Below are 20764 nucleotides of genomic sequence, written 5' to 3' on the forward strand. Positions count from 1 at the left end.
TTTGAGCTGAAGTTTCATGCCACCGCATTTCTTTGTGTCTAGTTTCTTGGTGAGGGATCAGTGCAGTGAAGTTTGTCAGGGAGTGTCTGCAACTTACCGATTTCAGAGATTTAATTATGAATATGTAGAAACTAGAAATTGATATCCAATTTATTCTACAACAGTGGTGTGTTGATAGCCTGGTCGCTATTTCTACTGCAAACTGAAACCATTGTTTCTTTCAGCAATTGTTTAAATAATTTAAACTGAAATAAACTGTAATAAATTGTAATAATTTAAAGCAGTGCGCTAACAGAATCTATGATTGTCTCAAAAACATTCAGTTCATAAAGGTTTGGCTGGATTTGACTGCAGTATACCATCAGTTTATTCATAGAGATTTGTTGAAGTACCTAACATTTGCAAGTGCACTATGTGGGCCAGGTGGCTAGGTGCCAGTATTTCACCTCTGAGATTTAGGTGCAAACTGATCTGGTCAATGAAATGCAAGTGCTCACAGTGTGCTGTTTAGAATGACTTAAACAAATGGTTTAGCAAGTCTCACACTAGTTGATATTGTGTAAGGTCTGATAATCATAACATTTGTACAAATTAGCAATCACCATATAATAACTGATATTGGAAATAGTAAGCATGTCTCATGAGTGCTGTACAGATGCTGTTAGAAAACTTGGGCTGAGGTGTATTATTGGAATAAAGTAGACGTAGTTCGACTCTGCTTCTGGCTATGCTGTACCTGATCTGGGTATCTGAAAAACGTTGACTGCCACCACTCAATAGCATGAACGATCTTTGCCTTAATGAATAGAAAAATGTTACAAGTTAAGCTTGATGTCACCTCCTGACCTTTATTTCATTCATATTACAGGTATATTGATGGTTTACTTAATTGGGCAACTTTGAGATGTGTCGTGGAAATTTTTACCAAGATATGATGCTTCAATCAAGATTCATTTTGACTCGAGGACAAGATCCTGCATTGACCACTTGAAATAGAAGGAAAATTGTACTAAAAATTTGAAATCCACTGTGGCTTAAAGAAAAACTTGCTCAGGGACTTGTGGATTCAAAACTTCTTTTTGCTATTTCTAAGTTTTGTTACGGGCCTGGAAGTTATATTGTGGTTTAAAGATTGAATTGCCTTAAGAACAAATGATGGGAGACCAACCCTTGTACAAGACAAATCATGCTGTGAACAACACAGAAAATTTGTATTATCCACAACAGCCACAGTCCAGCCCTCTGACCAACATGAGTGGTAATATGAATCATAGCTATGGATCTACAGGCATGGATACATCTCAGACTTCTCCACCTTCTCCACATTTTCCCCCACGTTCAAGGGAAGCTGCAGTAGCAGGAACGATGCCAGTTGTTACGAAAAGCCTTAGGATAGAGCCATCTCATCCAAACAATTGGCCTCATTCTAATGCTGGCAATCATGTGCAAATGCAGAATGACATTAATAATTCCTCTATGATATGGACGTCCAATGCTCAGACTGATGTTCCAGATGGATATTCTTATGTGTATTCATCTTCAGCCAATGACACCACCTCTCAGAAGTTGACGAGTGATGTCTTGCACAAGTTGGACTCCTTCACGCAGGTTTTTTCAAATCAGAACCTCCGAATGCAACAGGCTAATAATGTAGCATCGAGCCAACCAAGTCAGACTGCCATGGTTGAGAATGCGCGTGACAGCACACTTCGGCAACTGCTGTCCCAAAAACCTCCAGCTGAACAACAAGCTGCTGTTCATCCAATGCAGAGATTCCAACATTCCTTAACACAGCAAATGCATTGTGGGTTTCCAGTTGCACAATCAAAGCAGCAGTTACAAGCTATCCAGTATCAGCAGCAGCAGCAACAGCAGATGTATTTTGAGTACCAGCAATTGCCGCAAATGCCTCAACACCAGCCGTTGTTGCAACACCAGCAATCGCATGTTCAACAGCTGCAGGCTCAACAAGTGTTGTCTCAGCAGATTCAGCAACTCCCACAACAACAATATTTTGTACATCAGCAATCACAACAACACAGTTCAGTGCAGCAGCAGCAGCAATGCCACATGCATTCAGTTCCATTCTGTCAATCGCAGCAGATTCTGTGTCAGTTGCAGCAACCCATGCAGCCACAGATGCAGCCACCGCCACCATATCATGGAGACCAAAATCACAAGACCATGCAGCAGCCGCGTCAGTACTCTCAAGAACAATCCCACCCATCTCAGCATATACAGATGGCTGCACCCTCTCAGTATTTCTACCAAGATCAGCCGCACTATAGGCAAATGTACCAGCAAAATCAATTGCATCAGCAACAAGAAGAAGCTATGCAACAGAAACCATTTTGTGCAGAAAGTAGAATTCAGGCTTCTCTTGCCCATCATACAAGCATCCCTGCTTCAGAAGGTGCAGAGGAAGTTACAAGGAAGGAACTAAATAAAATGGTTCATCCTGGGGGTCTTGTGGTACCCCAAAGACCTCTCATAGCACCATCTAATATTCCTCATTCAGTCAAGGTATCTCAGCAGCAATCTCATAATTATACTTGGTCTCAGGTAAAATTCCCAGATGGGACTTGAATTAAAATTTTGTCTGAAAAAGTTTGCTGATTTATTTCACTAACCTGTAAATTGTTCTGAATATGTAGTCGGGTGCAGAGTCATAAAATCATTCGGCACGGAAACAGACCCTTCGTCCAACCGGTTCATGCTGACCATAATCCCAAACTAAATAGTCCCACTTGCCTGCGCTTGGCCCAAATCACTCCAACCACTTATTCATGTATTTATCTAAATGTTTTTTAAACAATATAACCATACCTGCACCCACTACTTCTTCTGGAAATCCATTTCACAACGAACCACTGTCTGCTGAAGAAAATTTCCCCTCATGTCTTTTTCAAATCTTTCTCTTACCTTAAAAATACGCTCCCTAGTTTTGAAATCCCCCACTCTAGGGAAAGACACTTGTCATTCACCTTATACACCTCATGATTTTATGAATCTCTATAAGGTCATCTCAAACTCCTACACTGTAGTGAAAGAAGTCCCAGCCTATCCAGCCTCTCTTTATAACTGAAACTTTCCCTTCCCAGCAGCATCCTGGTAAATATCTCCAATTTAATATTATCCTTCCTATAACAGGGAAACCCCGAACTGGACACAGTACACCAGAAGAGGCCTCACCAAAATCCTGTACAACCTCAACATAAAGTGCCAACCCCTGTACTTAGAGGTCTGAACAATGAAGGCAAGCATACTCAATGCCTCTTAACCACCCTATCTCTGTGATGCAAACTTCAAAGAACTTCGTACCTGAACTGTTTTACAACACTACTCAAGGCCCTTCTCTTATTTGTATATCTTACATTTTACTAAACCAAACCAAAACAATACCAAATTAAACTTGTATTTAAATTTGTGTTCTAGCAGTATGAAAATATTAAAAGGATGATAACAATCATATATATTATAAATGTAGTTAAAAATTCATGTGATTATATTTCAGAAATTTGGTTCTTCTAGTCAACATTGTAAATTTTGTTGCAGATAAGATCACTTCATATTTGTATCCATAAACATTGAATTAACATAGTGCTGAGTTTTGAGATTTCTAAGAAAGCATGCAATAAGAAAATACAGTTTATTAAATAGAACTCTTTCTGTGCACACACCGCGTACAACTCCCTAATCACAGAGTTGGCAATTTATTTAAAGTTGAAAAGATTTTTTTAACATTGATTTTCTCCTTTAATTCCAGACGTACGGCTGTAAAATGATTTATTTTCACATCATTCCTCAAATCCATATTTTCATGATTCAGCATTCACTGATGTTGCTTTGTGCGTTAGTTGCAAAATATCCTATAATTCTAGGACAGTTCAGTTATGTATTGGTAGACCATTCCTGTCTGCAATTATTATTTCAATTTTCTGTTTCGGTCCTAATTGGTTCTTTCCTTCAGAGGTGCAGGTTCACACAATAACTAATTTTAGAAAGCATTTAACAGAGGGGTAGCAGGGGTTAGTGTTGCAGAATCTAAATTGACAGAAAATTAAACAAGTTTCTTAGCTCCATCCTGTCCTCTTGCAATTGTGGTTTAACATGTTTGAATTGGCAGTTTTAATTTCTCCCTTCCATTTGGAAAATCTGGATCATGTTCTAGTCTTTTTTCCCTAATGGAAATTGATTCAGTCTTGTGGACTATTTCTGAAATATTAGAGTTCCTCTAATCTGAACACTGCTTGCTTAATCCATGTCCTTTGAATTTTTTAATGTAAATTACACTGCATAGCCAATTCTGAACATAACTGTGCACTTAAGTGCATTAAACCTTCCTGTGTTATTTTTAAAACCCATGTACTTGGTTTGACCAAAGCTTTTGAACAGAATTGGTGGTCTGACTACACATGATAAACATGGCATCTTGTCTGGTTTCATATCGATTTTTCTGTATTGATTCTTTTACCTCAAGGTTTTCAGTAAATAGTGCAGTCTTTTCTCATATGTACATATGTTTGACTAATTTCTCATGGAAGTCTGATATTTTGTACTGTGGCCATGGAAATAATGCATAAATGTGGGGATACTTGAATGGGATATCAAGGCGCCAGTTAAGATTGTGGGACCAAGGACACATCACTGCAGCAGAGACTTAACCAATTATTCATTAAGACTTTATGTAGTTTGCTTACTTTTGTGTTCTGTGCCTTTAATTATAAAGCCCCAAGGATTCTACATGCTCCTCTTTAAAGAGTTTTATTAATTTGTGCTATCTTCAAAGTTGGTACTGTTCAATTTATATGATTTCACCCCTCTTTCTCATAATGCATCACTTCACACTGCATTGCATCATATTTTATTAACCGTTTTTCATGCAGAGGATGGTGCATATTTGGAATGAGCTGCCTGAGGAAGTGGTAGAGGCAGGTACAATGACAACATTTAGAAGACTTTTGGATGGGTACATGAATAGGAAAGGTTTAAAGGGATAGGACCAAACACAGGTAAATGGGACTAGTTTAGAATACCTAGTCATCATGGATGAGTTAGACCAAAGGGTCTGTTTCCATGCTACATGCCTTTATGACTCTTGTTACACTAGGTTATAGTCTTTCAGGTTTATTTGGAAGCACTAGCTTTCGGAGTGCTCCTCTTCAGGTAGCTTTGGAAGGGAATCATAAGACACAGAGTTCATAGCAAAAGGTTGCAGTGTCATGCAACTGAAATGATATATTGAACAAACCTAGATTGGTGTTAGGTCCTTCATATTTTAGAATGGATTGCAGGTTTCGCTTCATAAATGTTTTAATGCATTGTCTGAGCTGAAATGTCATCTTTTTTTATAAAACCTCAAGTTATCTCGAGAATATGACTTAGAAGTAGTTCTGGGATTTACATATTAATGAACCGAAACCTGCAACCCATTCTAAAAGATGAAAGACTTAACAGCAATCCAGGTTTGTTCAATATATCATTTTAGTTGCATGACACTGTAATCTTTTGCAATAAATTCTGTGTCTTATGATCCTGTTTCAGTTACCTGATGAAGGAGCAGCACTCCAAAAGCCAGTGCTTCCAAATAAACCCGTTGAACGATAACCTGGTATTGTGTGAATTTAAAAAAAAATTTTGTCATCCCAGTCTAATACCGGCACCTCCACATTTATGACTCTTAAAAGTCTCCTTATTTTTACTGCATTTCGCAGTTTCATGTCATCAAGCTGAAATTGTATCCTCTACACCCTAGTTACTGTCAGTATTTTAGACTTACTGGGCCTGGTGAGGGCAGGGGCATGGTTGCAAAAACCACCATTCATCTTGGTTTTCTGCTTTTTGTTACTGACTGAGTTTGATGTCCATTCTGCCACTGCCACTTTGGTCTGACGAAGTTCAATTTTGTTGCTAAGTCTATTCTGTTGCACCTTATTAACTGGCTTTTCAAAGTCTACTTGCTGTTTTATGAAGATGGAAATAAAATGATTGATTTTTTACTTTTTATACACCAGTCCTCTTTATGAATATACCAGATAGGGACAGAAGTAGATAATTTGACCCCTTGAACCTGCTCTACCATTCAATATGATCATGGCTGATTTGTTTATGGTTTGAATTCCATGCTCCAATTTACATCTAAGAACTTTTGATCCTTTGTCTAACAAGTGTGTATTGAAATATGCTGTAAAACATGTTTAATGACCCCCACTTGACTGCCTTTTAAGGCAGAAAAAATAGTCTCACAATCCTATGTGAGAGAAAAAAAATCCTCCTCATCTCTGTGTGAAAGAAGTGACCCCGACTTTTAAAATAGTGACCCACAATTCTGGACTCATAAGATGATGCATTCTTTCCACATCTACCTTGTAAAATCATGCAAAATCTTACATAGAGTCATAGAGATGTACAGCTTGGAAACAGACCATTTAGTCCAATTCGTCCATGCTGACCAGTATCCTAAATTAATCTCGTCCCATTTGCCAGCACTTGGCCCATAGCCCTTGAAACCTTTTCTATTCATGAACGCATCCAGATGCCTTTAAAATGTTATAATCATACTAGCCTCCACCGCTTCCTCTGGCAGCTCATTCCATACATGCACATCTTGCCTCTAGTTCTGGACTTCCCCAACCCAGGGAAAATTCCATGCCTATTTACCCTATCCATACCCCTCCTGATTTTATAAACCTCTATAAGGTTTCCCCCTCAGCCTCTGATGCTCCAGGGAAAACAACCCCAGCCTATTCAGCCTCTCCCTGTAGCTCAAACCCTCCAACCCTGGCAACATTCGATGTCCAGAAGTACTTGGAACAAACAGCAAAGGTAGTAGCTGTGCAGATTCACTGCTGTGCCAGACATATGTTCCGTTCAAGTCACCTGTCCATCTTCTAAACTCCAGTGGAAACAAGCTTAGAATATCAGTCTATCCCAATAAGTCAATCTACTCATTCCAGGTATTAAACTGGCAAACCTTCTCTGAACTGTCTGCAGTGCATTTACATTATTCGTTGTGGTTCTGTTCACTGAGCTGGGAATTTGTGTTGCAGACGTTTCGTCCCCTGTCTAGGTGACATCCTCAGTGCTTGGGAGCCTCCTGTGAAGCGCTTCTGTGATGTTTCCTCCGGCATTTATAATGGTTTGTACCTGCCGCTTCTGGTTGTCAGTTCCAGCTGTCTGCTGCAGTGGTCGGTATATTGGGTCCAGGTCGGTGTGCTTATTGATTGAATCTGTGGATGAGTGCCATGCCTCTAGGAATTCCCTCTCTCTGAGAACAGCCAGGGAATTCCTAGAGACATGGCACTCATCCACAGATGCAATCAATAAGCATAATGACCTGGACCCAATATACCGACCACTGCAGTGGACAGCTGGAACTGACAACCGGAAGCGGCAGGTACAAATCACTATAAATGCCGGAGGAAACATCACAGAAGCGCTTCACAGGAGGCTCACAAGCACTGAGGATGTCACCTAGACAGGGGACGAAACGTCTGCAACACAAATTCCCAGCTCAGCGAACAGAACCACAATAACGAACACCCGAGCTACAAATCTTCTCCCAAACTTTGAATTTACATTAATCCTTAAATAAGCCCAAAACTGCACACAGTATTTGAGATATTGTCTCACAAATGTTATGTATAACTGAAGCATTGCATCTTGTAGGTTCAGTGCCTCTACTAACAAAGGACAGTGTCCCATTGACCTTTTTAATTGCATATTGTACCTACATACTGACGACTTGAGTCTCATGCATTCAAGCACCAAGATGCCTCTATTGTTCTCTGTTTAAGTAATATTCTGCTTTTTCATTTGAAAAACTTCACTTTTTCCCGTATTATGCTCTATTGGATAGATTGTATGAATGGCAAAAAACTTTATCAATATCCATTTGCAGCATCCTTACTGTTATTGATAATATACATCCATATGTATCTTGGTGACATCTGAAAATTTAACTACCTTGCCTTTGTGCCTCTTTTCTCAGTCATTGATGTAAACTGTAAAAGATTGAGGATGCAGCACAAATACTTGTGGGACTCCACTTGTAAGATTCTGTCAATTAGACATAGACTCAATAATGCCTACTCTTTGTTTTCTCTGATACAGTCTTCACCCTTGTATATGTTAAACTTAAAAAAAAAATTCAGAGGTCTCTAACAAACCTTAAGGCCCCATTATTTACCTGGCTGCATTGCAAAACAATCTAAAGTAAGCAAATTAATCCATTAATGGTGTACAAAAAGCCCTTTCGGTGTTAGACCAGAACTCAAAAAATGTTTTAAAAGAAATGACCATGCCTACAGAAATACATTCATTTTAATTATTAACTTCATGCACACAGAACACCCACAGAATTCTAACTCCAAAGCCAGAAACCCAAACTTGCAATAAATGAAATTAGGGATATATATGTATATACCCCACTTTTGCAATATAATTTATTGTCTTCAATGCAATCAAATACTGGCATAACATCATTGTTTATTGTGTGTTTGCAAAGGATTTAATTCAACAACAAAAGATTGTCCTTCACTCTTGGAAGATTTCTTTCGGTCAAATTAGATTTAAATTGAAGCGTCAAAATTAAGTTTATGCTATATCTCCCAATGGAAGATATTAAAATTGAGATCATTCTGATGGGAGTGGTGAAATCATTTGTTGTTCCTTTAGTTCCATTTTCCAAGTTGGATTCTAAGTAACTTGTTCTTATGTTTTTTCACACTGTTATTCTTTTGTTTACTCCCCTTCTCATTCCAGTCATTGTGCCTCCATTGTTCATGCATGCAAGATCATTTTAGATCCCTAACTTATTAACTGGATCACTCCTCAAGCTCATCTGATTTTTATCTCTCTATCCCCTTTAATAAACTGAGCTTAGATTTGCTTCTCCCATCATGTTGCACTTCCTGTTCCTTTTATTATCTTTGCCTCTGCAACTCAGGATAATTTTCCATGTTGAAGGCGCTGCATAAATGCAAGATACTTTGTTATCAGCCTCCTTTTTGGTTCATCATGCAAGATACCAATTAATAATTTGAGAGGTTCTGCAGGAGCAAACCTCAATACTTCAATGTGTTGATTCTTCACATGCGGCAATCTCTGTTGTGTTGATGCTCTATCATCTTCAGAGGGAAAATACTGGTGATTTGTGATCCCTTGTTCTTTCTTGTGGTTTGCTTTAAAAGTGGATAGTAGTTGGAATAATGCATGCCATGGATAAGTCCTGAGAAAAGAGCGAATCACAAAACAAGGGTGGAAAAAAATTCAAATTTTCTACTTCTATTTGAATTTTGCAAACGTAAATTGTTCCAAAGTAAAATTGTTTCAGTAATAAATTTGTCAGACTTGTACTGCACTAAATAATAATCTGTAAGATCATATGCTTTATTACATGCAGTGATATGTTCAGTTTTCAAACTTTAAATTCTTGGACTAATAAAACAGTAGAGATTGAGAGACCTCTGGCCTTTTAGTACCTTTGATATCATTCTTGTGACCACCACCACCTTTACTGGTGTCCCAATTATCTTGATTCTGTTTATGCACTGCTTAGCTTTTCTCATGACTTGTTAGCTTCTAGCCACCGATGCACTCCTGTCCTTCTAGTTTTGATATTTGTTTCTGCTAGATGTATTCAAGTAACTCTGCTACTTGGGCTTCATTTCTTTATTTACTAAATACATTTCCTGACATTTTAGTTATGGTTTTATTCATAGTAGCAAATATCTGGGCAGAGTTTTAAGACCTTTGTTAGATTATATTCAGAAATTTGTTTCATATTTCTACCTCAAAGTTAATACTTGTACGTCCTCTAAGCAGATCACGCTACTCAGAACATTTAAGTTGTCAAGTTTCTCTATTGTAAATTGCCTTCCATCATCCAGCTGAGATTGTGCCATATGTCTGCTTCTGTCATTCCTTGTTTCCAGTGTAACCCTTCTTTTGAAGAAGGGTTATACTGCAACGTTGACTTCTCTCCCTCCAGATGCTGCCTGGCTTGCTGTGTTCTTTCAGCCTCTTGCTTGTCTATCTTGGATTCCAGCATCTGCAGTTTTTTTGTCTCCGTCATTCCTTTGCCTGCATAACCAGCACAGGTGCATATCAAAAATAAATGTCTCTAGGAATACAGAGAAGGGAACGTAAGTAGTGGTAGAAGGAAATCTGGCACAAGGTTACTCCACTATTTCTGTCCCGCACATGGCAGAACTCCATTAGCTGAGAATGCGGCGCAGCTAGGGGAATCCTAGCTAGTAGTTTAAAGTTGGGGAATGTTTCAACAAAAGCTGCTTTAAGAATAAAGGAATTCTAAAGAAGCAAAATGAGCTAGCAAGGTGGAGAGGTTCAAGAGAGGAATTCCAGTGTTTTGGAGTTTGGCATTTGAAGGTCCAGCCACCAGTGGTGGTAAAAATCGTGAGTCTTTGAGATAGGATTAGTTCAGACCGAATGCATCACTGGGACTATTTGAAATTATGAAGACAGGAAGAGGCAAGACCATGCAAGGATTTGAAAATAGGGATGAATATTCTCAAATCCAGATGTTTTATAACCAAGTACTAAAGGAACACAGCGATGACAGGAGAAAAGATTGTAGTGCAAGTTGCAACCTAACAATGACTTCTTGGATGGCCTCAGGTTTACACAGAGGCTGATCGACCAGGGGTGCATTGGAGGAGGCAAATGTTCACTGCATGTAAACATACAAGTTCAGGACTAGCAGAAGAGGGACTGTTGGAGATGTTCACAGAGGGATGGATATAGTAACAACAGATGATTGAATAATCTGGATCTCAACAACATTGCCATGGTCTCTTTGCACCTCAGTTATTTCATAAATGTCAACCATCTGATCATTCTTGAAACCTTTTTATTTACTGTTACTAAAATGTTTTTCAATGTTTTCAGGCAAATTGCTGAGGCGAGTGATGCAATTGTTAAGAACACAGCTATAGAATTTTTGAAATATTCATTGGGTCATCAAGTCATACACAATGGAAACAAATCTAGCTGAAGCTTGTTCTGCTTCTTCAATAACAAATAGAAGCTTCTGATCTGGAAACATTACCAATGATTTCAGTGAATACGCACAGACTGTAATTAGAAAACTGGTGACAAGAGTCAACCAGATGAAGTAAAGTTGGGGTGATGTGGGGAGAAAGCTTTTTTGCACAGCAAATCAGGGGAGTATGGAATGTACTGCCTGGAAATATGGTGGCAGCAGATTGAATTCAGATTAATTCATTAGTAATGGTGTGTGGGGATATGGGGAAAAGTCGGGAGATTGGTACTAGGTAGTAGAACCAGTTCAGGCTGAATAGTCTTATTCTGTGCTGTAACAATTCTGTGAAGTGAAAGCCTGAAATAGATCTTCAAATTCTATTTTTAATGTTAAGTATGAAGATGCAAGTGAAATTTAGAATTCAGCAGTCACTTAGTGTACACAAAGCAAAATAAACAGTACAATTCCTGTGTCACCTTAATGTGAGGATGGATTGTGGGTGAGTGCCTTAGATTAATTTATTCTGAAGTAGTCTATCCAGTAGCTAAAATTATATAGAGTCATACTGTATGGAAACAGACCCTTTGGTCCAACTAGTCCACACTGACCATGTTCACAAACTAAACTAGTCCCACCTGCCTGTGTATGGCCCATATTCCTCCAAAGCTTTTCTGTTTGTGAACTTACAACATTTTAAAAAGACATTTGTATAATTGTACCTGCAACTACCACTTCCTCTGGCAGTTCATTCTGCACACAAACCACTCTCTGTGTTAAAACATTGCTCCTCATGTCTTTTTAAATCTTTCTGCTCTCACCTTAGAAATATGCCCTCTAGTTTTGATCTCCCCTACACTAGGGAAAGACACATTTCATTCACCTTATCTCTGCCCCTCATGATTTTATAAACCTCAATAGGGTCACCCCTAAACCTCCTCTGCTGCAAGGAAAAAAGTCCCAGTTTTTCAAGTCTATTTTTATATCTCAAAACCGACCTTCAGATTGTTGTAAATGTTTACTGTCGAGACCAGAAAGTCTGATGTTACTGGTTAGCTGAATTTATTCTGTGTACAACTAACTTCTATATTCAAAGTTCTTGGAGAAAGAACATCCTGAGTTGTATAATGTGAAAGCCCCCCATTTTTCTTGAAACAGATATCACGGTAATGTTATAGGTGGTGTTTTTGATATTTTTGGTGGCAGTGTAACACTGGTCAGTGTTTGAAATGTTTATGTTGAGCAGTTGATTTTTGTGGGGCTCTTCTCACCAGAACTGGAGCCTCTGTTATCTCTGTTAGTGATGAATAGAGATCTCATTCTGTTTCAGACTTCTTGCTCACGTTCTGGTGATCTATCATTCAATATGCAGGTGATTTATCCAAACATAGAAATCAAATAGAAATGACTTTCTTTTCCAAGCATTGAGAAATTAACAAATCACTTATGTTGACCTTCTCTATGCTGCACACATCCTCATTTCATTTTTACCTTCTCTAACATATTCTAAAACATTTCTTATTCCTTTTGGTCCAGCCATCACCTGAGAATCTTTGTCAATGTATTTCACAATTACAGATTATCTAGGGCAGGTTTGGATGAGCTAACCCTGAACTTCAAAAGTGAAGGATAAACAAAAAAGTTGAGACCAAAATCCATATTATAGAGTTAAGCTGTCAATAATATTGCTCTGTTAGTGAATTCTGGCATTTAGTCCTCCAAGAAAAGATGTCAGATCAAAATGCTGTGTTGTTGAAACATTTGAGTAAGTGTGAAAAGGACCATGCAGAACAAATGGTGAAACATTGGACCCTTAGTTCTATGAGATGGCAATTACCTCTGAATTATGCAGGTGTGATGAGTTCCATGTCTCCTCAAATAACTTGGTTTAATTTTTATTTGGTACTGTTTCTTCCTTGTCTTGTTGGGGTAGTTCAGTGTGACCGTACCTGTGTGGCGTACATTTAATTACTTATATCAGTGTATTTATTTTAATTGCTATGTCCCTAATGCATGTCCCTTTCTTGTCCCTATACCTGCATCAGTGTTCACTCTCACTCTCACTTCAGCTGTCATGCTCTCTCACCCTCCCTCCCTCTCAGCTGCCTCATCCCCCACAACCAGAGCTTACGAGCAGCAGTGGGGCATTCAGCCCAATGAGTCTGCTCCTTTGTTCAATGAGAACATAAAATGACTGTTAATATACAAATCCCCCTTTAATGTACATTCTAACATCTGTCCTAGCAGCTATAACCCTTTTGAAGATATTATCTAAGGAGCATATTTTCCAAGTGTTTTCCTTCACTTTGTTTGTTCACTTGCTCTTTTGAATGCACTGGTATATGATATGGTACATGTCCAAAACCCTGTCTGTGCTTGATAGGTAAACCAAGCTGGTGAATGTTAGTCACTTTTACTTTGTGAGCAGAGGTTAGGTGGCAGTATTCTGATGGAGCCATCCTATCCTGTCATGATCTTGTGCAAAATCTACAGAGACACATTTTCTGGTTGGACCACCGGGTAGAAACCAAGAGTGAAGACCCTTTCTGATTTCCAGTCCCAGAAGTTGTAAGACTATTTATAGCTCACCAGCTACTCCAAGCTAAATTTGATAAATTCTTCAAAGACTGAGGAGAGTCTTACATCTCCCTCATTGCTTGCTATATCATTTTGGTTTTGAAGTAAGCAGTAGCCCATTAAATTGTTGAGGTCTTTATTGAAGTCAGATAACCGGATTATCATGTCCTGTGAAAGAGTAGAGCTGGACTTGAAATGGATGCTTGTCAAGTACAGTCTTCTTTCCTTCCAAAAGGTTTTAGGAATGTGCTTGCACAAAAGATAAGTCAGTTTTGAAATGAAGACCACCTGTGGAAAATTAGTTGTAAATCACATTTGTTCTCTCTTTAGTAAAATAACATATTTAATGTCGTGCAGAATTTCTTGTCAAAAGCAGAGAATGTTGTACTGGTTGGAATTGAATTTACTGCATCAGAGTATTGGAAAGATTTACTGCAGATTTTTCTTCCAGATTTCTCTGACTGACGTCAAGCCAGTGGAGTCGACTGTTGAACTCAGGTATTGAACTATTTTTCATAATTAGTAGCTATTTAGGAAGACATTCTGCTAAAGCAACAGAAAACTCTTGAGTTTTTGAAACTCCCTTGGAATCTTGAATTGGATGTTTGTTCTATATGGCATAAATACAAATGATCCTTTAGCAATTGAGTGATGTCACATGAAATGCGGAAAACCAAAAAAAAGCACCTTAACTTTCTGTATAAACTACAAAAGAAAGGTAAAGACCTTTTATTTTAACTGAGGCATTCACATAGCGTTGTACAAGCATAAATGCTGCCCCCTCTACACTTCACTTCGGCTCTAATGAAGAGTCATCTAGACTTGAAACATTAGTTTTGTACAGTTTGTTTTGACATTTCATTAGTTTCATAAATCTTTGTGTGAAAATGAAAAACCCTTGTCCTTCAGAAACCATAACATTTTTAAACACTGTCTCAGATTTAGTTTTTATTTTTCCCCACCTGCTTGCTAAATGGGTGGGTTTGGCTTCAGTTTCTCAATACCGTGCCATGACGTGCCTTTTATAGGAGTTAGAGATTTGTAGTTAATTGTAGTTGCATTATGAGGCAACTAGATTCACTCTAAAAAGGATTTTACAGGACCTGCCGATAAGATGAATAAACTGCTTATTGTGCTGTTGAGCTGTGCTTTGTTGTTTGTGACCATTATGCTAACCTGATATATTTAAATAGAGTAGTTTAGTTAAACTGACAAGTGTATGCACAGTTGATCCAGACTAAACTTGGGGAGCACATGAAATTGTTGTTCTATCTCTAGTTGTTCTATCTCTAATTTTATATTCCCAATGCCACCATTATTAACAACGGGAAAAAATGTGTTCATTACCATCTCAGCAAATGAGCTTCCACTTGTGTTCCCAGAAGTTGTTTTTAAAGTTTCAGCCTTCCCCTGGCCTGGCTCTGAGGCAGGAACTGGGAAAATAATTTCCATAATATCCCTCCCTACTGCACATATACAGGGTCATTTCATTACTGTACTCCAGTTAAGTGCTCTTGTGTGCCAAGTTAATTCACAGTTATATAAGCTTCAAGTTGTTGAAGCCTTTAGGTCTGTTTGCTGTGCTTCCCTTCACTTGTCATAGCTGTTATAATTGTACTACAATAAATTTGGTATAACTCCAAAAGAATTAATGGTGAACGTTTAAGGTAAATTGAAATGGTGTACCACATCACCATTATGCTCACTGATCTCCTAAATGCTGAAAGTGAAGGCCCAACTCTGTCTAAGAACCTCCCAAAATCAAACTCTGCATTTTAAGCAATACGATTTGATTAAATCAGAAAATGTATAGGGGAAGTGCACCCTTAAACACTTTTTTCTGGAACTAATTTATTTTAGTAATAGATCTTCATTGCTCTGTCCCAAATAAGTTTTCCATCTCTGTGTTTTAACTTGTCACAGTCAGCCCACCCCATTGTTACACTTCATTTAGAATCTGCACCTGTGTCTGTACAGATGAAACCGTTGGAGAAAGTGTAATTCTTCATATAGTTTCTGTTCCTTCAAAAAAAAGTTTCAACTATTTATACAATTTTATCTTAAGCTCTCAGTTGCTATCAGAACTTCAGAAAGGTTACTTGCTGTGAAGGAGCTTATTCTTGCAAAGGTTTAAATTGCTGGGGTGATGTTTGAGGGTGAAGATTTTTGCCTTCTGTGATAGGGATTTTTGAAAGACTATTCTGAATGGTCTCCCTATGAAGCGTGATATCTGTGTTTGTTCCTGAAGCATAGAGCTTCCCTTACTCGCTGAGGCTGATAAATATCAAAATCCATAATTAAATGCAAAATTCTGCGTGTAATATTTTAAAGTAGCCTTTCAGTGTATACTGGGCACCTTTATAATAAAGATTAATGTGTAAAACCCAGTTCAGTCAAAATATTTGCATTATTATCAAGTATTTCTTCAAGGAAAGGAATAGGAAGAGAATTTCTAAGAATTTTTTTCAGTTAGGATTTATATTCAGGACTTCTTTTCAAATTTAAGGAACATCATCACCCTTCTAAAGTTGCTTCATTTTATATTTTTGGGTGTTCAGTACAAATTGAAGCAACTGCAGTAATATTGCAATTCTTTTTGTTATACATGTAAAATGCTATGAACAATTTCCTTTTGCATAATAATGAAATTCTGGTCTCCTGCTCTTGGAAGGATGTTGTGAAACTTGACAGGGTTCAGAAAAGATTTACAAGGATGTTGCCAGAGTTGGAGGATTTGAGCTATAGGGAGAGGCTGAATAGGCTGGGGCTGTTTTCTCTGGAGCGTCGGAGGCTGAGGGGTGACCTTATAGAGGTTTATAAAATCATGAGGGGCATGGATAGGATAAATAGGCAAAGTTTTTTCCGTGGGGTGGGGGAGTCCAGAACTAGAGGGCATAGGTTTAGGGTGAGAGGGGAAAGATATAAAGGAGATCTAAGGAGCAACTTTTTCAGGCAGAGGGTAGTAAGTGTATGGAATGAGCTGCCAGAGGAAGTGGTGGAGGCTGGTACAGTTACAGCATTTAAAAGGCATTTGGATCAGTATCTAATAGGAAGGGTTTGAAGGGATATGGGTCAAGTGCTGGCAAATGGGACTAGATTAGGTTAGGATATCTGGTCTGCACTGACGAGTTGGACTGAAGGGTCTGTTTCCATGCTGTACATCTCTCTGACTCTAATTGGTTTTACCCAACAGTGATAAAATCAGAAAAAAGTTGAGTAATTTTTAATTTTGTCCACATTGTTTGTTGTTTTCATGTGATTCTGGGTGTTTCCCATTGGTAATTTATACCAGCTGCATTGTTTTTGATTTATGATCCCTACCTCAGTGGTGTCTTAGAAATCTGAGTCATTCTGCTGTAAGAAATTTGTAGGTCGAGTGTGACACAAAGTGTGATCCACAGTTCTTTTGGGCTGAAATCTGCCAGATACCTTACAAGTGATTTCTTTTACAGAGCTGTTTATTTTCTGTGCAGACACAAATTAAGGCCCAAATGCAGCGTGTTAATGATTTACCTGATGCAAGTAACTAATCAAGTTTATTTGCCATGTTCTGAAATATTCCCAGCATGGATGATGAATTTAAATTATTCTATTATTACACCATTTGAATATCTAATAAGTTACCTTGTCTAGTCATACAATTGGCTAGCATGAAAATGGCAAAATAGATTTTGTTCCATGTTGAAATTCAATTTTAGTGACCACTGTGACACTTGCTACTGCCTATGGCCAGGTAAAGTTGTTGATGGATGCTACTCTGTCTCCAAACAGTGGCCAAAATAGGCTTCCATTCCAGGAAAGGGCAGACATCAAGAACAGGTTGACGTGTACAATGTGCCACAAAGATTTCAAGAGTTTACCTGCCCTTAATGGCCACATGAGGTCTCATGGTGGCCAGAGGACATCTCCCAAACAGTCAGTAAGTATGTGGAATGATATTAAAATTTGTAATGACTACAGAAATATATCCTATACTCATGGTGTTTAAGAAAACAGCTTGCTGCTTGCTAAACTGTATTTTCAATAAGATTAACTTAAACAAATTATTGGTAAAAAGGATAAGCAGACTGAAACATTCAGTCAAATATTTCATCTAAAATGAATCTTATCTCACACTTATTTAAATTTGGCTTCATTGCATTTATTTAACCTGCACTGGAGACTGTCATGATTGAATGGGATCCTGACTTTAGAAAATGTCCATAGACCCTAAGACTATCTGCAGAGATCGCTGGATGTCATCCAGGTCTCGGCAACCTAGCCTTTTTTATAATGAGATTTTGTAGTCTGAAGCGACGAGTTGGTTTTGGTTATGAATCTATGGCATTATTTCTAGGCATAAGCTGATAAATTTCTGGTGACTAGCTGTCAAATATGGAGTCATGCCCACAAGCCCTATGTCAGAAACATAGAATTTCTGGCCCTGCAGAAGTGTCCAGTTGTGAAATGAATTGGTAACCTAATGCTTTTCTGAAAGTCCTCATTTTTAGCAGAAATTTAAGGGCCTGGAGTGCAAAAACGAATGTTGTGTGAGACAGAACAGAATCCCTTAATAATATTCCTGAAACCTTGACTGAGTAGAGATGGAAACTACTTTGTGCAAGATTGAAGTCAGTTGTAAGCAAACAAGATTAAGAATGTAGACGTCAGTGCATTATCATGTAAATTAAAATATTCAAAATAAAGCACTTAGACTTATTGGAGAACCGTATTGTCATTATTTATTGTAATTGTGTTTAATGACTTGTCAAGGAAAGATTTCTAACAAAAGAATCAGTCATATCATCAATCTTTAGGTGGAAGTTTAGATAAAATCAGTGGGTGTGAATCCTGTCAGTTCTGTAATTGACTGCAGATCATGTATATCTAATGGTGATTTATTATCATTGAAGTAATGTTTAGCTGCATTATGAAATATTAAAATGTGTAATCCTTTTCATAACACAGATCCAAGTGAAAGAACAGTGGTAATGGCTGATAATTTTGTCAGCTGTATTTTGTTGCTTGGTGCAAACTGGCCTTTACACAAAAGGACATTTGTGGAATTGACACAGGATTAAGATGGCAGTACTTAGTATCATTGTTCAGTAAAATGTTTGGAAATCCAAAACCAAACTTTTTCTCTAAGTTTCCACGTAAAAGCTACACTGGAGCCCACTGCTGTATTAAAAGAGGGTAGTTTTATACCAGTGTGCCCATCAGTGAATTGCAGATGGGGGAGAACGTGCTGCAAGCCATCTATTTACGCAGTCAGAATCTCTGCAAAATACAGCAACAAAACTACTGACCAATACTACGGCCAAGTAACAAAGGAGATGTCTCCAGCAAAATACAGCAGTATGTGGAAGATGGTTAATATCACACGTGTTACATGCATAAAATCATCCTCATCCCTTTCAGTAGCGCTGCCACCAGGGATGATTAATTACCTCTGAACGAATCTCTGTTCTGGTCATGACTTGTGGTGTCACGATGTGCAGTTGCTAATGTTGGACAGGTGATAACCCCAGTGATTTAAATCTCTCACATTTGGATCATGAATTCTTGCTTTTACATTTGACGATGCAATCATAGACTTGCTCATTTATTTTGAGTGATTTCAAGCCGGTCTTAAAAAATGTGTAATTTTCTACATTTGTGCAGACCATTTTTCAATTTCAAGTGTATGAAAAGATCTTTGTGTTTTAAGTCTGAACAAAAGAAGTAGCTGGTTTTACCCCCACAGTTGCTACGTTACGGATCAGCAAGTGGTTTGAGATTTTTTTGATGAGGTAATAGAGGGTACTAATAGTTGATGTATAAATGGATTTCCAAAGGAAATTTGACTAAATGCCACATAATAATCTTGACAGAAAAAATGGATGTCCAAGGAATAAAAAGGACTGTTGTAGCGTGAATATGAATCTGCATTAGTGACAGAAAATGGAGCCATAGTTACCATTTGTTTTCCGGATTGGGAAAGGTATACAGTGACACTTCCCTGTAGTCAGCACTAAGGCCTTTGTTTTCATGTCAAGCATTAATGACTTATTGTTCAGTAGATAGGCATGATATTCTTTACGTGGAGGTGGGTACTGCAGATGCTGGAGATTAGAGTGGTACTGGAAAAGCATAGCAGATCAGGCAGCATTCGAGGAGCACAAAAATCGATGTTTCGGGCAAAAGCCTACATCAGGAATGAGGCTAGGAGCCTTGGGGTGGAGAAATAAATGGGTGGGGCTGGGGAGAAGGTAGCTGAGAGTGCAATAGGTGGATGGAGGTGGGGGTAAAGGTGATTAGGTCAGAGAGGAAGGTGGAGCAGATAGATGGGAAGGAAGATTGACAGGTGGGACAGGTCATGAGGGTAGTGCTGAGCTGGAAGGTTGGAACTGGGGTAAGATGGGGGGAGGGGGAAATGAGGAAACTAGTGAAGTCCACATGATGCCATGGTGTTGAAGTGTTCTGAGGCGGAAGATGAGGCATTCTTCCTCCAAGGGTCAGATGGTGAGCGAGTGGCGATGGAGGAGGCCGAGGACCTGCATGTCCTTGGCTGAATGGGATGAGAAATTGAAAGGTTCGGTCACTGGGCGATGAGGATGATTGGTGCGGGTATCCTGGAGATGTTCTCTGACGCACTCTGCGAGAAGATTTTTTTAAACAATTGCTAATTAACAAAACTTAGAAATATAATACAATGGAAGAACAATAATGACAAATAAGGAGAGGAGGTAACTAGTGGAATGACGGAGTAATTAGCCATTGAAATTTGATGCAGAGCATTGGGAAATCAAATGTTTTTGTCGAAAGAGCCACGAGAGCAACTTCAATTAAAAGGTGTGCTTCTAAAGCAGGACCAAGAACGGGGAAATCTGGAGGTATATGTGCACAAATCATCAGTGAATCGGCAAGTCGAGAAAATGGTTAAAGTCTAGGCCTTCATACATGGCAATTGTAGAGTTCAAAAGCAGGGATGTTACAATAAAACTTGATAAAGTACTAATTGAGCCTCACCAGGAATATTGTTTAATTCTGAGCACTACGATTATGGAATAACGTAAAGGTTTCATAAAGAGGGTAAAAAAAATTTGAGAATGGTTCCAGGGATGAGGGATTTCAGATATGAAGTCAGAGGTATTGAAGAGGTTTGGTGAAGGTGTGCAAAAGCATGAAGGGTCTGTACAGCGTAGATAGTGACAAACTCTCCCTATT

At 38.4% G+C, this 20764-nt stretch overlaps 1 protein-coding gene across 8 annotated transcripts in view; it reads left to right on the top strand.

Annotated features, from left to right (window-relative positions):
* LOC122552789 (transcriptional-regulating factor 1) overlaps window positions 1-20764 on the top strand; it is a 290789-nt gene that overhangs the window by 201252 nt on the left and 68773 nt on the right. For 7 of the 8 annotated variants that reach the window (XM_043695723.1, XM_043695722.1, XM_043695729.1 and 4 more), the window contains 3 exons: window positions 869-2562; window positions 14028-14074; window positions 17348-17495. In XM_043695723.1, coding sequence (XP_043551658.1) covers window positions 1153-2562; window positions 14028-14074; window positions 17348-17495 — 1605 coding nt within the window. In that variant the 5' untranslated portion in view covers window positions 869-1152. The remainder of the gene's footprint in view (window positions 1-868; window positions 2563-14027; window positions 14075-17347; window positions 17496-20764) is intronic. The other variant, XM_043695728.1, reaches the window with a different exon arrangement.

This window comes from Chiloscyllium plagiosum, chromosome 9 (genome assembly GCF_004010195.1).
Source record: "Chiloscyllium plagiosum isolate BGI_BamShark_2017 chromosome 9, ASM401019v2, whole genome shotgun sequence".
NCBI classification, from domain to species: domain Eukaryota; kingdom Metazoa; phylum Chordata; class Chondrichthyes; order Orectolobiformes; family Hemiscylliidae; genus Chiloscyllium; species Chiloscyllium plagiosum.